This window comes from Ranitomeya imitator, chromosome 3, assembly GCF_032444005.1.
Source record: "Ranitomeya imitator isolate aRanImi1 chromosome 3, aRanImi1.pri, whole genome shotgun sequence".
Taxonomy (NCBI): Eukaryota; Metazoa; Chordata; class Amphibia; order Anura; family Dendrobatidae; genus Ranitomeya; species Ranitomeya imitator.
The window spans coordinates 818,906,964-818,924,135 of NC_091284.1; the positions used below are offsets into that span (position 1 = coordinate 818,906,964).

General features: G+C 46.3%; 1 protein-coding gene across 1 annotated transcript in view; it reads right to left on the reverse strand.

The window, feature by feature from the left end:
- Positions 1-1,902: 1,902 nt before the first annotated feature.
- USP35 (ubiquitin specific peptidase 35) overlaps positions 1,903-17,172 on the reverse strand; it is a 56,625-nt gene continuing 41,355 nt past the window's right edge. Inside the window, exons 8-10 of the mRNA XM_069759350.1 lie at positions 10,540-10,646; positions 6,789-7,917; positions 1,903-2,403 (exon numbers count right to left, since the gene is read on the reverse strand). Coding sequence (XP_069615451.1) covers positions 2,236-2,403; positions 6,789-7,917; positions 10,540-10,646 — 1,404 coding nt within the window. The 3' untranslated portion in view covers positions 1,903-2,235. The remainder of the gene's footprint in view (positions 2,404-6,788; positions 7,918-10,539; positions 10,647-17,172) is intronic.

Here is a 17,172-nt window from a genome sequence, read left to right on the forward strand (position 1 = left end):
AGTTCCTAGGAGACAGAGAAGAGACTTCAGGATCTTCAACGCTGCTGGTGACTGTATCCACCTTAGAATAAGGACTGTTATGACCCGTTGACTTTGGAGCCGCATGGAACTTTCTCTGCAGTTGGTGGAAACTGTACTGACCGCAAATCCTGAACTTAACACCGCAACTAGAAGTAGCCGTGGGGTGTGCCTAACAAATACTAGACACCTCGACACAGCCGGAGGACTAAATACCCCTATAGATGGAAGTAGGAATTCTACCTTGCCTCAGAGCAGAACCCCAAAGGATAGGCAGCCCCCCAGAAATATTGACTGTGAGTAGTAGAGGAAAAGACACACGCAGGCAGGGAACAGGATTTAGCAAAAGAGGCCACTCTAGCTAAAATAGGAAAGGATAGGACAGAATACTAAGCGGTCAGTATAAAACCCTTCCAAAAATATCCACAGCAGAAAATACAAAAATTCCACCATCTAACTAAAGATGTGGAGCGTATATCTGCAACTCCAGAGAATCCAACAAGACTGAGAAAACACTGACACAATCTAAGCTGAACAAGAGAAAACAAATGAATAGCACAGAATTATTAAGCACACAGCATGTGTGCCACAGAAACAAAAAACCAGACACTTATTTTTGCTGAATTGGCAGCAAGGCAGGAGGAACCAGACAAAGATCCAAAACCTCCCAGAACCATGGACAACTGGCCAGGACTAATGAATCCTGCACACCTAAATACCCCAGTCAGAACTGCAATCAGCAGATACACCTGACCATGACTGCAACTCAGGGAAAACTGCATTACTACCTACAACCACTGGAGGGAACCCAAAAGCAGAATCCACAACAAAGGACCCTCAAGTCAGGACCTCCCTGGATTGATAAGTTACCAGAACATTCGTTAACCGTTTGCGATTCCGCTTAGCTGTTTACCGTTTGCTTTATCTCTATTAACCCCCTGTTTACTCCCTGCGAGGAGAATCTTACTCCTGTTAATAAATTCCCCTCACAAGTTGGTCTGTCTGTTCCGTGGTGACATACTCAACCCTGCACTCTATTACAGACACTACAGAATTCATAATTGGATGACACTGAAGGGGCTTAATACTATATTGGGACACTGTTTGGGAATCATTGTATTAGGGCACCGTAGGGGCTTTGTACAGTATTGGGGGCACTGTGGGAGCTTCATACTGTATTGGGGGACACTATGGGAATTGGATTGGGGCACTGTAGGGTTTTGTACAGTATTGGGGGCACTGTGGGAGCTTCATACTGTATCAAGGGACACTGGGAATCGTATCAGGGCTTTGCACACTATTGGGGGCACTGTGGGACCTTCATACTGTATAGTGGGGACACTATATGGGCATCAATCACACTGGATTAGAGCACAGGGTGGGGACATGCACAGGATTCATACTGTGTTGGGGCATCATACTGTGACTGAATACAGTGTGAATCCAGCACAGGACCACCCAACACAGTATGATGCCCCCAATAATCATACTGTTTTGAAGGACAGGGAGACATCTTACTGTATTGGGGGCACGGTGGAGGCATTGAAGCTTTCTAAAAGGATCATGTAACTTTTTTTTTCTGGAAAGGGGCAATACATCCTTTTTTTAATTCGCACTAAATTCATCAAATATCGTGCACTCTGACAAATTTGGTGTAGAAGCCACCAGCTTGAAATAAGCAATTGCTGAATCGGGGCTGTGATCGGTGTAGCGTTGTGCTTTGATACATGACACTTTACGGCTGCGGCATTAGTCGCCATTTCTTGCATTACGATGGATTTTCCGAACATTGAGACTGGAGTACAAACCATGAGATTTTTCCTGTATGTCTTTGCAAAGGATTTGGAATACTGTAAAAAAAAAAAAGAGAGAGAAAAAACAAGTGGCAGGCAGTTTACGTTTATTGTAGCAGACCATTGCGGTGCTGAAATAAAAAGTCCTTGATCATTTTTGTTGCTTTTTATATATATATTATATTTAAGGGTTTGTTCAGGATTCTTAAAAACCAAACAAAGAAAAGCATTACCACCTCTGCCCATGGCATTCACCTTTTTTAAAGAAGCTGAGCTGCAATACCAGACACAGCCCCTAACCAGGTGTGGTGCTGTTTTTGGAAGAAGGTAGCCATCTTTTTCTAGGGAAACACTAAAATGGGCAAATTTGCTCTTTCCTGTATCCTTCTCCGTTCAAGGCAGGATATAGAGAACATCTGAGGCACTAAAACACAAGACCGTGAAAGGTGCCGGAGGCCCCCCCAGTGGCTGATCCCAGACCACCCGCAGAGGCGTCATCATCGCTGTCCTTGTCAAAATCCTGCCACCACAGCGGCGACTTCAGCAGTGGTGAGATATAAGCCGCCCTTTTCCTTGCTTCTTTTTCTTGCTCCTATTAATACAAATAAAATAAAGGATTAATATATCTTCCTCATAAATCAATACAATACAATACCGATCATTGTTCAGCCTGATCTCACTGGTTCAGGAACATAATTCCAGGGCAGCAGCCTCATCATTCCTGAACAAGTCATGCCAGCTGTGATGAACAATGGCGCTATTACGTGTAGCAATTGTGCGGTAGGTTTAGGACATTGTGCCATAGAGAGACAAAAACCTACGATCTTGCTTCCGTCACCCTCCAAAATAAGGTAAAATGGCTTTTGCTTCCAAAGCGGTGTAATTTGTAAAGGAGCGGTCCCGAATCTCATGCTCTCTAATTTGCCATACACTAGCTTTTTTTGGGTGGTTCCTATTTATGAGCTTCCTACTGGCGCTATAGATGCCATGACTGTCTTGTCCCAGCATGCACTGCACTTGCCACTGTCTAATGGCTTGTCTGCCCTGTCCTGTTAGGCCTGTATTAAGTATGACAGACATGACAGCAGACAAAGACTTCACTGTACTGTACTTCCTGTACAGTGACAGCGACAACCCCAAGTTCTTGTAGAGTAACAAAGATCTGCACCCACTTCCTGTATAGAGTCAAAGATCCGCCCCCATTTCCTGTAGAGACAAAGATCTTTCCCCACTTCCTGTTGAGAAAGATCTACCCCCACTTCCTGTTGAGAGAAAGATCTGCCCCCACTTCCTGTTGAGAGAAAGATCTGCCCCCACTTCCTGTTGAGAGAAAGATCAGCTCCAATTTCATGTGGAAAGAAAAAGACCTACCCCCACTTTCTACAGAAAGACCTGTGCCTTCTTCCTGTACAGAGACATAAATCCTCCCCCACTTCCTGTAGAGACAAAAATGCTCTCGCATTTCCTGTAGAGAAATAGAACTGCCCTAACTTCCTGTGCAGTGACAACAATCAACGTCTTGTAGAGTAACAAAGACAAACACCCTATTATTGTACAGAGACAAATACCAATCTTCATCTGTAGAGAGACAAAGACCCATCCCCTCTTCCTGTAATGAAACACCTTCCCAACTTCCTGTACAGAGTAAAAGACCCGCCCCCACATCCTGTAGAGCGATAAAGACCTGCCCTCCCTTCCTGTAGAGCAACAAAGACCCGACCCCACTTCCCGCACAGCGACAAAGACCCGACACCACTTCCTGTATAGCGATAAAGACCCACCCCAACTTCCTGTACAGCGATAAAGACCCGACCCCACTTCCAGTTGAGAGACAAAAACCCGACCCCACTTCCTGTCGAGCATTAAAGACTCACCCCCACTTCCCGTAGAGCGATAAAGACTCGCCTCCACATCCTGTACAGAGAAAAAGACCCACCCCCACTATTTATAACGATACAAACACCTGCCCCACTTCCTGCAGAGCGATAGACACGCACCCACTTCCTGTAGAGCGATAGACTTGTACTCACTTCCTGTACAGCGATAAAGACATGCACCCACTTCATGTAGAGCAATAAAGACATGCCCCCACTTCCTGTAGAGCCATGAAGACATGCACCCACTTCCTGTAGAGCAATAAAGACATGCCCCCATTTCCTGTAGAGCGATAAAGACACGCCACCACTTCCTGTAGAGCGATAAAGACCTGCCCTCACTTCTTGTGCAGTGACAACAACCAACTTCTTATAGAATAACAAAGACCAACACCCAATTCTTGTACAGACACAAAGACCCGCCCCCACTTCCTGTAGAGAGACAAATACCCAACCCCACTTGCTGTAGAGCAATAAAGACTCACCCCCACTTCCTGTAGAGCAATAAAGACCCGCCCTCACTTCCTGTAGAGGGATAAAGACCTGACCCCACTTCCTGTACAGCAACAAAGACCCGACCCCACTTCCCGCACAGCGATAAAGACCACTTTATACACCACTTCCTGTATAGCGATAAAGACCCGACCCCACTTCCTGTCGAGAGACAAAAACCCGACCCCACTTCCTGTCGAGCATTAAAGACTCACCTCCACTTCCTGTAGAGCGATAAAGACTCGCCTCCACATCTTGTACAGAGAAAAAGACCCGCCCCCACTACTTATAAAAATACGAACACCTGCCCCACTTCCTGTAGAGCAATAAAAACTCACCACCACTTCCTGTAGAGACAAAGACCCAACCCCACTTCCTGTAGAGCAATAAAGATTCGCCCCCACTTCCTGTAGAGCGATAGACACCCCCCACTTCCTGTAGAGCGATAAAGATGCCCCCACATCCTGTAGATCAATAAAGACATGCCCCCACTTCCTGTTGAGCGATAAAGACACCCCCCACTTCCTGTAGAGCGATAAAGACATGCCCCCATTTTCTGTAGAGCGATTGACATGCATCCACATCCTGTAGATGGATAAAGACACACCCCCACTTCCTGTAGAGCGAAAGACATGCCCCCACTTCCTGTACAGCGATAAAGACCTGACCCCATTTTCTGTACAGCGATAAAGACCCGACCCCACTTCCTGTCGAGAGAGAAAAACCCGACCCCACTTCCTGTAGAACAATACTCACCCCCACTTCCTGTAGAGCGATAAAGACTCGCCTCCACTTCCTGTACAAAGAAAAGACCCGCCCCCACTTCTTATAAAGATACAAACACCTGCCTCCACTTCCTGTAAAGCAATAAAGACTTGCCCCCACTTCTTGTAGAGACAAAGACCCGACCCCACTTCCTGTAGAGCAATAAAGACTCAACCCCACTTCCTGTAGAGCGATAGACACACGCCCACTTCCTGTACAGAGACAAAGACCCGCCCCCACTTTCCGTAGAGATGCAAAGACCCGACCCCACTTCCTGTCCAGCGATAAAGACCCGCCCCCACTTCCTGTAGAGCAATAAAGACTCATCTCCACTTCCTGTAGAGCAATAAAGACCTGCCCTCACTTCCTGTAGAGGGACAAAGACCTGACGTCACTTCTGGTAGAGCAATAAAGACTCACCCCCACTTTCAGTAGAGCGATAGACATGCCCCCACTTCCTGTAGAGCTATAAAGACGCCCGCACTTCCTGTAGAGCGATAAAGACATGCACCCACTTCCTGTAGAGCTATAAAGATAAAGACACACCCCCACTTCCTGTAGAGCGATGGACATACCCCCACTTCCTGTAGAGCGATAATGACACGCACCCACTTTCTGTAGAGCAATAAAGACTCACCCTCACTTCCTGCAGAGCGATAGACACGCACCCACTTCCTGTAGAGCGATAGACATGTCCTCACTTCCTGTAGAGCGATAAAGACACGCACCCACTTCATGTAGAGCGATAAAGACATGCACCCACTTCCTGTAGAGCGATAGACATGTCCTCACTTCCTGTACAGCGATAAAGACACGCACCCACTTCATGTAGAGCGATAAAGACATGCACCCACTTCCTGTAGAGCCATGAAGACATGCCTCCACTTCCTGTAGAGCAACAAAGACATGCCCCCATTTCCTGTAGAGCGATAAAGACATGCCCCCATTTCCTGTAGAGCGATAAAGACCTACCCTCACTTCTTGTGCAGTGACAACAACCAACTTCTTATAGAACAAAGACCAACACCCAATTCTTGTACAGACATAAAGACCCGCCCTCACTTCCTGTAGAGAGACAAAGACCCGCCAACAGTTCCTTTACAGAGAAAAAGACGCACCCAAACCTCCTGTGCCTCAACTTGGTGTCTCTACCATGTTTATAAAGTGATTTTTAGAATTCATATTTATCAAATTAAATACTAGACAAGATTAACTTGCCTGAAATTATAGAGATCATATACATTTCTGCTTTTTCCATGTTTCGGAGTCCAGTGGGTGGTCCTAATCAGTGATTGACAGTCATCTGTCATCAGGCTCATAGACCAGAAAGCGTTCCATCATGATTAGGACCAACCACTGGACTCCTAAACCCAGAATGAGCAGGAATTTTAATAAGGTACAGGGTCATACTGAATATTTTTCACAGACATGTATCAATCCACTCGGCACCTCCTCCTGGAGTACAATTTTACGATGATATATTTCGTCTAAACCCACTGTTAAAGGGCATGTCTCATGTTCATAACTAGCTAAAATGGCAAAGTGCTTGTAGTGAACATGAGACTTTGCAATGTACTTCTTTACAGCTGGTTGCCTTTCTTACTGGCCACCTATCAGTGACCGGTTTCCTAGGCAAGTGGTTGCTATTCAGCATACACATGTTGTTCTTTAGTGCTCCTGTCCTGCCCTGATACAGCAGAGGACAAGCTGGCTCTGTTTACAGCACTGGAGACTGTCATCCTTCAGGAGCACACCTGTCTCCAACAGGGAGGAAGCCAAGAGGCAGAGGAACGATGCACTCCTGCAGAAAGAAAATAACCCTGTGGTCACCTAGTTTTGTATTCACCTGCAGATACTTGATGTTGTCTTTGGAGATGGCCTCCATCAGTTCCTTGCTGAGAACTACATCTCCGTGTGACTTAGAGTCTGTCTGGTCGTGCGTCCGATGTCTGTAGAACAACACATAGGCCGTGTCTTTGGGGAAGAAGGAAGTGACGTTACTGACAGATTCGAAGGAGGAGAAGGAGACTCTGGTGTCATTGAACAGATACCACTGGATCTCCAAGTCAAGATGCTTTTCGCTGGTAAATTTCTTCGCACCGGTGCTTGGTGGTTTACGGCTCTCTCTATCCATGCAGTCCCGAGAGTAGCAATAATAATGTCCACTCTCTGAGGATAGTCCAGAGTGCACAATGACAGTGCACAAGTCATAGGTTGTGGACTGGCAGACATTGACAGAGGTGGATCTACTGCAACTCTCTATACAGACGTGAGGATTTCTTTGGATGGGTAATTTGAGCATCAGAGGAATGGACACGTTGTCCAAGATCTTTCTCCTCCGCATAGCCTTCAAGTCGAAGGAGAACCTGAGCAAGGTCAAGATCAGATACTGGGGACCAGCGGAGAGCTCCACCACCTTCTCGGCATCTTGTAAGGAGCTGCAGACTTCACATCGATATTTGTTATCTCCCGTCAGCATCTCAGGGCATAAGAAATGCTTGATTAAGTCCGATAGGCTGAGGGAACACTTTTTTGACCCAGCTAACTCAGTGGACGAAGGAGCAGTCAAGTTCTGACCATCAATCTCAGAGCAATCGTTCTCTTCTTCACCTTGGTCGTTACCTGATTTATCCACCTTGCCTTGGTCCTTGTCCACTTTCTGTTTCCTTGGAGAACTTTTTGACTGCTGGCCCCAGAGTTCCAAATTTTTTGGTCCCGGATCTACAACTGGTGCACTGGAAGGTGTCGTTGAGTCATCTTTTGGTGGGAAAGCAAGAGATAAGTCGGTGAAAGCCTCTTCTCTGGCTGAGATACTCTGACACTTCAGACATCGAATTTTGGTAACAATTCGACCTCCAAACATCTGCTCCACCAACGTTCTGTTACCCAGAATGGTTTTCTTCACTTGCATGCTGCAGTTGGTCTGGGCCAGAGTTTGGGCTATCCTTTTACCTGTTTTTTCCTCTTCATGAAGCCTTGGGGGGGGTAAAAAAAAAGTACAATCATCAGAAAGCATTCATAATTTTTACACCAATTGTATACGCCAAACTAATGGTGAGAAAGGTGGCAGTAAAGGTAAAAAATCTTGATGCACTGAATATGTTGAAAAAAATGGAAGCGCAAAGTGATTCTCTGCACCTATATCTACTAGGGGACTTACCGATCGGTTTTTTCTACTGGGGGACTTACCGATCGTTTTTTTTCTTGTGGGACGGGACGGTACGGCAGCTCGAGGAATTTATGGGGACGCTGAATTCAAATTCGTTAAACATCCATCTTACATATACATATGATGTTAAAAAAGTGAACTTTCTGGATGTCACTTTCGAGGTTGATAGCGTTGGTTGCATCCAGACGGATGTATACCGAAAACCTACATCCGTTAATGCACTAATTCATGCGTCCTCAGCTCACACTCCATCTACAATTAGGGCTGTCCCGGTCGGACAGTTCCTAAGGATGAGGCGGATTTGTTCCTCTGATGCCAAATTTGAAAAGCAGGCTCTTGACCTTAAATCAAGATTTTCAGCACGTGGCTATTCAAATAGATGTGTTAGGCATGGCTATCAGCGAGCTAGAGCCACCTCACGTGGTGAACTTTTGAAACCTTCTAGGACCAGAGAACGGACCACCAATAATGGGCCTATAAGACTCATTTCAATGTTCAACCATGAATGGGAGGAGATGAGATCGATACTTCAAAAACATTGGCCCATTTTAGGTGCTGAAGTTTGTTTAAATACTTCACTTGGCTCTGGCCCTTCTATGACCGCAAAAAGGGCAAAGAATCTGAAAGATCTTTTGATTGATAGCCATTACACCCCAACTTTTTCTAACCCGTTTGGTTCAAAAGGCCCTAACCTTGGGTCCATTTCTTGCGGTCACTGTCTTGCCTGCACAAATGTCCTGCGCTGGACTACATTTTGCTCATCAAATGGTAAAAGGCAATTTGATATCAGACACCACATATCATGTGGGACCAGGAATGTCATCTACTATGCCACCTGTGATTGCTCAAAAATATATATTGGTCTCACATCTAGAGAACTTAGGAAGCGTGTGCGTGAGCATGTGCGGGACATTTGTGCGGCCAAGAGAGTGACCGATCTTTCCCTCCTTAAGACCATCCCGCGCCATTTTAAGCAGTTCCATGAGAGTGATCCCTCGTCATTTATGGTGCGGGGTATAGATGTTGTCCACCTGGGCATCAGAGGAGGTGACTACAAAAACACTTTGGCGCAGGTAGAAGCCAAGTGGATCGTGGTCTTAGATACTATGACTCCGAAAGAACTAAATGAGTCTTTATCCTTCGCCGCCTTCCTTTGACCGGCTAAATCCCTTTTTCTTTGACGTCTATAGTACTATATTTGTCCCTCGTTTAGGCATTGGTCTTCATCTCCTGTTTTATTCTTTCATTTCCCCTTTAGTTCTTTTGGTGTGTTCGCTTTTGTTTTTATCATTATTATTTTTTATTATATGTTTTCTTATAATTTATTATGATGTATATATATATATACATTTTTTCATGATCTATCGATATCTATTTACTTATTCAAACAGGACAGTATAAGTGATCCATTTATACCCGCTATTGATCCTTCAACGTGCAAACTGTCAGAATATAACAAAAGCATGCATGAGGTGACATCTGTAAAGACGATCTGGACGAATATGCATAAATTTGGACTGATGCGCGATATTGCACTTTATTTGTATTTTTCTTTGTATGCCACATCTAGTTATCAGAATTTTGTTATGTGTTTCTGACGTGTTCAGCTATGGCCACCTTTGTGAGGGTAATGATGTGACACCTTGCTTTAAAGCACATATGACTCATTGGTGATGCAGCGGTGGTGCGCGTGCGCGCTGCGGTCTGGATTCTCTGACATGCAGCGGCGCGTCTCTTGCCTTGTCCGTGCGTGCGGGGACTGCTCTTCCTCCCCGTGCGCACGTGACGACGCTGACGCTCTGCTTCATTGCCAGGGCTCCGGGCTGTCGGTGCGCATGCGCCGGCGTTCCTGCTGCGATTGGTTGGCCACAGACCATGTGCTGGGTCAAAGGATCATAAAAGGTCCTGTTCGTCTATTACCGGTATCCCCCTTGAGAAAGCGCGTCGGGGATTTTTCTGGGGTTTCCACACCTGGTCTTAGACTCATCTACCTCTGCCCTTGGTAAGCATCATGTTCACCCTAAACGATGTGATGATGTACTTTAAAAACTGTTGTAGGGCTATGTGACTTGCCATCTATGTGAGATTTTGTGACTGCACTTGCACCTTACTGAATACAATATTTGCACAAATTTGGGCAGGCAGAAATATCTGAGTCTATTTCCTTATAGTATACCCTCCTGCATTTAATCCTGTGACCTTTTGATTATTTCTATATAAAAAAATATTTTTGTACACTTGTGTTAAAATAAACTTTTCTATTTTTTATATATACCTGATTGCTCCCTTTTTTTTTTTTTTTCTCCTGTTCTATACATGATATTCTGGAGCTGGTTTTTGCTGGTGCCCTTGGCATATGGGTGATTTATTTTAGCCCTAAATGTGATAATAATAATATGTCACTGAGGTTTTTGTGTTTATGACTTACCGATCTAGTAGATATTTCAGGTACTCTGAGCAGTCCTGCTGAACACCAGGCGTAAACCAAGGGGGCCAAGATGATGCCAGAAAACTTTCAGGTGATATAGCCGGGCGCTAAAACACAGAACATCAACCATTGATAAGTAGTGATGAGCGAGTGCACTCGTTGCTCGGATGGTCTCCGAGTATTTGTTAGTATTCGGAGATTTAGTTTTCATCGCCGCAGCTGAATGATTTACAGCTATTAGCCAGCTTGATTACATGTTGGGATTCCCTAGCAACCAGGCAACCACAATATGTACTCAGGCTGGCTAGCAGCCGTAAATCATTCAGCTGCGGCAATGAAAACTAAATCTCCGAACACTAACAAATACTCGGAGACCATCCGAGCAACGAGAATACTCGCTCATCACTATTGATAAGTCATTGCAACAATAACATATAAAAGGAAAGTCATGAAACATATTGGGACATACCGTTAAGTCTAGGGTTGAGCGAAACGGGTCGTTCATTTTCAAAAGTCGCCGACTTTTAGCAAAGTCGGGTTTCATGAAACCCGATCCGACCCCTGTGCGGGGTCGGCCATGCGGTACGCGACTTTCGCGCCAAAGTCGCGTTTCAATGACGCGAAAAGCGCCATTTCTCAGCCAATGAAGGTAAACGCAGAGTGTGGGCAGCGTGATGACATAGGTCCTGGTCCCCACCATCTTAGAGAAGGGCATTGCAGTGATTGGCTTGCTGTCTGCGGCGTCACAGGGGCTATAAAGGGGAGTTCCCGCCGACCGCCATCTTACTGCTGCTGATCTGAGCTTAGGGAGAGGTTGCTGCCGCTTCGTCAGAAGCAGGGATAGCGTTAGGCAGGGTCCATTAACCACCAAACCGCTTGTGCTGTAGCGATTTGCACTGTCCAACACCACCTTCGGTGTGCAGGGACAGTGGAGGCTACATTTTTTTTTTTTCTCAGCGCTGTAGCTCATTGGGCTGCCCTAGAAGGCTCCCTGATAGCTGCATTGCTGTGTGTACGCCGCTGTGCAAACCAACTGCTTTTTTCAAAGCACAAATCCTCTTGTTCCTTCCTTTCTGCACAGCTTGTTTGTTTGTCCACACTTTTTATTTACCGTAATTTGTGCATCAGTCCACTCCTTATTGCTGCCTGCCATACCTGGCTGAGATTACTGCAGGCAGGGAGATAGTAGCTGCCTGCCATACCTGGCTGAGATTACTGCAGGGAGATAGTAATTGTAGGACAGTCCCTGTTTTTTTTTTGTGGGAGATTAAGATTGGCATTTCTGCTAGAGTGCCATCCCTGTCTGTGCCATGTCTCACTCAGTGGGCCATAGAAAGCCTATTAATTTTTTTGCTTGATTTGGGTTATAAAATCTACCTGAAAAAATCACTACATCAATCAGTGGGAGAAAAATATTGGCCTCAGGGCTTGTGTGCCACTCCTGACACCTGTGTGCATCATCACTCACTCAGTGGGCCATAGAAAGCCTATTTATTTTTTTGCTTGATTTTGGTTCTAAAATCTACCTGAAAAAATCACTACATCAATCAGTGGGAGATTAATATTGGCCTTTGGGCTTGTGTGCCAGTCCTAAGCGTGCCATCTCTCTCTCTCAGATAGTGGGCCATAGAAAGCCTATTTATTATTTTTTTTATTGGGTTTATAAATTTTCCCTGAAAAAAAAAAAAAAAAAAAAGGGAGATTAATATTGGCCTTTGGGCTTGTGTGCCAGTCCTAAGCGTGCCATCTCTCTCTCTCAGATAGTGAGCCATAGAAAGCCTATTTATTTTTTTGGTTGATTTGGGTTCTAAATTCTACCTGAAAAAATCAATAAATCAATCAGTGAGAGATAAATATTGGCCTCTGGGCTTGTGTGCCACTCCTGACTCCTGTGTGCGTCATCTCTCAATCAGTGGGTCATATAAAGCCTATTTTTTGTTTTATTTGTTTTCTAAATTCTCCCGGAAAAAATCATTTTATTTTATTTGGTTTCTAAATTCTTCCTGAAAAAATCATTTTATTCTATTTTTTTTTTTTTCTAAAGTCTCCCTGAAAAAAAAAAAAAAATCAGTGGGAGATTAATATTGCCCTTTCTGCTTGTGTGCCAGTCTTGACTCCTGGGTGTGCCATCTCTCTCTCTCTCTCCAATTGTGGGCCATAGAAAGCCTATTATTTTTTTTGCTTGATTTGGGTTCCAAAATCTACCTGAAAAAATCACTACATCAATCATTGGGAGAAAAATATTGGCCTCTGGGCTTGTGTGCCACTCCTGACTCCTGTGTGCGTCATCTCTCACTCAGTGGGCCATAGAAAGCCTATTTTTTGTTTTATTTGTTTTCTAAATTCTCCCTGAAAAAATCATTTTATTTTATTTGGTTTCTAGATTCTTCCTGAAAAAATCATTTTATTCTATTATTTTTTTTTTCTAAAGTCTCCCTGAAAAAAAAAAAAAAAAAATCAGTGGGAGATTAATATTGCCCTTTCTGCTTGTGTGCCAGTCTTGACTCCTGGGTGTGCCATCTCCCTCTCTCTCTCTCCAATTGTGGGCCATAGAAAGCCTATTATTTTTTTTGCTTGATTTGGGTTCCAAAATCTACCTGAAAAAATCACTACATCAATCATTGGGAGAAACATATTGGCCTCTGGGCTTGTGTGCCAGTCCTGACTCCTGTGTGCGTCATCTCTCACTCAGTGGGCCATAGAAAGCCTATTTTTTGTTTTATTTGTTTTCTAAATTCTCCCTGAAAAAATCATTTTATTTTATTTGGTTTCTAAATTCTTCCTGAAAAAATCATTTTATTTTATTTTGTTTCTAAAGTCTCCCTGAAAAAATAAAAAAAAAATAAAAAAAAACAGTGGGAGATTAATATTTACATTTGTGCTTCAGTGACAGTCCTGCGTGTGTGGCATCTCTCTCATTTGGTGCCACCAACAACAGAGTGTGTAACATTGTGCCTGATTTTCGTTGTGGTCTCACCCACCTGTAAAGGGGTAGCTAAATCATACTGAAGTTATAGCTCACCGTGTAAGTTGTGTGACAGCAACAAATACCGTTAGTTTGGTTACGTTTTTAAAACAATGAGGAAGTCTGGTGGAAGAGGTCGTGGCCGGGGGCGTTCATTGTCAGCTGATAATGAGGGTAGTGGTAGTGGTGGAGCATCAGGTGGTCGTGGGAAAAAAAATATTGCACCTAAGTCTGGAGCTGTGGAGCCAGGTTCGTCGTCTGGCTACACAAGGCCTCGAACGCTCCCTTTTCTGGGAGTAGGAAAACCGCTTTTAAAGCCGGAGCAGCAAGAGCAAGTTTTGGCTTATCTTGCTGACTCAGCCTCTAGCTCTTTTGCCTCCTCTCGTGAAACTGGTAAATGTAAAAGCAGCGCGTCGTTAGTGGATGTTCACGGTCAGGGACAAGTCGCTTCTTTGTCCTCTTCAGCAAAAACAACAACAGAGAAGGATGCGTCGGGCGACACAACGGGTTACTCCATGGAGCTCTTTACACATACCGTCCCTGGCTTAGAAAGTGAAGCAGTTAACAGGCCATGCCCATTACAAGTTGAATCTGACATGGAGTGCACTGATGCACAGCCACAGCCAGACTACTATGCTGGTCCTTTGACTCAGACCACAACATTGCCCTCGCAGGGTAATGATCAAGAATCAGACCCTGATGAGACTATGTTGCCCCATCACGAACGCTATACCACCGACCGATACGGTGACACAGACGAAGTTGCACACGAGCTACAAGAAGAGGTAATAGATGACCCAGTTCTTGACCCCGATTGGCAGCCATTGGGGGAACAGGGTGCAGGCGGCAGCAGTTCTGAAGCGGAGGAGGAGGGGCCGCAGTAGGCATCAACATCGCAACAGGTTCCATCTGCCGGGCCCGTATCTTGCCCAAAACGCGTGGCAAAGCCAAAACCTGTTGGAGGACAGCGTGGCCATCCGGTTAAAGCTCAGTCTGCAATGCCTGAAAAGGTATCCGATGCTAGAAAGAGTGCAGTCTGGCATTTTTTTAAACAACATCCAATTGATCAGCGCAAAGTCATCTGTCAAAAATGTTCAACTACCTTAAGCAGAGGGCAGAATCTGAAAAGTCTCAATACAAGTTGCATGCATAGACATTTAACCACCATGCATTTGCAAGCTTGGACTAACTACCAAACGTCCCTTAAGGTTGTAGCACCCTCGGCCAATGAAGCTAGTCATCAACGCAACATCCCTTCCGGCAGTGTAGGGCCACCATTTTCCGCACCACCTGCAGTATCTGTGCAGGTTTCTTTGCCAGGCCAAAGCAGTCAGGGTCAGGGAATCACCAGTTTCGTAGTAGGAAACACTGCATCTAGGGCACCGGCGGCAACAATACCATCTCCCACCGTCTCTCAATCTGCCATGTCCACCGGCACCCCCGCTAGTTCCACGATCTCCAGCTCTCCAGTCCAGCTCACCCTACATGAGACTCTGGTTAGAATAAGGAAGTACTTAGCCTCGCATCCGCGTACACAGGGTTTGAACGCCCACATAGCTAGACTAATCTCGTTAGAGATGATGCCCTACCGGTTAGTTGAAAGCGAAGCTTTCAAAGCCCTGATGGACTACGCTGTACCACGCTACGAGCTACCCAGTCGACACTTTTTTTCCAGAAAAGCCATCCCAGCCCTCCACCAGCATGTTAAAGAGCGCATCGTCCATGCACTCAGGCAATCTGTGAGCACAAAGGTGCACCTGACAACAGATGCATGGACCAGTAGGCATGGCCAGGGACGTTACGTGTCCATCACGGCACACTGGGTGAATGTTGTGGATGCAGGGTCCACAGGGGACAGCAATTTTGGGACAGTTCTGCCTAGCCCACGGTCTAGGAAACAGTTGGCTGTAGCCGTTCGCACCCCCCTCCTCCTCCTCCTCGTCCTCCTGCAGAAGCGAGAGCTCGTCCACAGACCGCAGTCGCACAACCACTCCATCTGCAGCTGCCACTGTTGCACACCAGGTCTCCCATTATGGGGCAGCTACTGGCAAACGTCAGCAGGCTGTATTGGCTATGAAGTGTTTGGGCGACAACAGACACACCGCGGAAGTTCTGTCCGAGTTCTTGCAGAGAGAAACGCAGTCGTGGCTGGGCACTGTAGATCTTGAGGCAGGCAAGGTAGTGAGTGATAACGGAAGGAATTTCATGGCTGCCATCTCCCTTTCCCAACTGAAACACATTCCTTGCCTGGCTCACACCTTAACCCCTTAGCGACCGCCGATACGCCTTTTAACGGCGGCCGCTAAGGGTACTTAAACCACAGCGCCGTTAATTAACGGCGCTGTGGAAAAAGTCCATAGCGCCCCCCAGAAGCCGATTTTCTCCGGGGTCTCGGCTGCCGAGGGTAGCCGAGACCCCAGAGAACATGATTCGGGGGGGTTTTAACCCTCCCCGCATTTGCGATCGCCGGTAATTAACCGTTTACCGGCGATCGCAAAAAAAAAAAAAAAAAAAAGCGATCTCTTTTTAATTTCTCTGTCCTCCGATGTGATCGCACATCGGAGGACAGAGAAAAGGGGTCCCAGGTGGCCCCCCAATACTCACCTATCTCCCCCGATGCTCCTCGTGTCTCCCGGTGGGCGCCGCCATCTTCAAAATGGCGGGCGCATGCGCAGTGCGCCCGCCGGCCGGCACCGGGAGAATCTTTGGGGTCTCGGCTGCCGGGGGTAGCCGAGACCCCAAAGAGCATGATCGGGGTCGGTATTACCGACCCCTGTTTTGCGATCGCCGGTAATTAACTGTTAACCGGCGACCGCAAAAAAAAAAAAAAAGTAAAGTGTAATTCTCTGTCCTCTGATGTGATCGCACATCAGAGGACAGAGAAATAGGGGGATTCGGGGACCCTACAATACTCACCTAGGTCCCTGGATCCTCTTGCTGCTCCTCCTGGCCGCCGGCAGAAGAACATGGCGGACGCATGCCCAGTGCGCCCGCCATCTGTCTCCATCTGCCGGCCGGCAGGAGAACAGCAGTTGGGGCTAAAATTAGGGTTAGGGGTAGGGTTAGGGGTAGGGTTAGGGTTAGGGGTAGGGTTAGGGGTAGGGTTAGGGGTAGGGTTAGGGGTAGGGTTAGGGGTAGGGTAGGGTTAGGGTTAGGGGTAGGGTTAGGGCTAGGGTTAGGGCTAGGGTTAGGGCTAGGGTTAGGGCTAGGGTTGGGGCTAAATTTAGGGTTAGGGTTGGGGCTAAATTTAGGGTTAGGGTTGGGGCTAAATTTAGGGTTAGGCTTCTTTCACACTTACGTCGGTACGGGGCCGTCGCAATGCGTCGGCCCGACATACCGACGCACGTTGTGAAAATTGTGCACAACGTGGGCAGCAGCTGTAGTTTTTCAACGCATCTGCTGCCCAATCTATGTCCTGGGGAGGAGGGGGCGGAGTTACGGCCACGCATGCGCGGTCAGAAATGGCGGATGCGACGTACAAAAAAACGTTTCATTGAACGTTTTTTTGTGCCGACGCTCCGCCAAAACACAACTGATCCAGTGCACGACGGACGCGACGTGTGGCCATCCATCACGATCCGTCGGCAATACAAGTCTATGGGCAAAAAACGCATCCTGCGGGCACATTTGCAGGATCCGTTTCTTGTCCAAAACGACGGATTGCGACG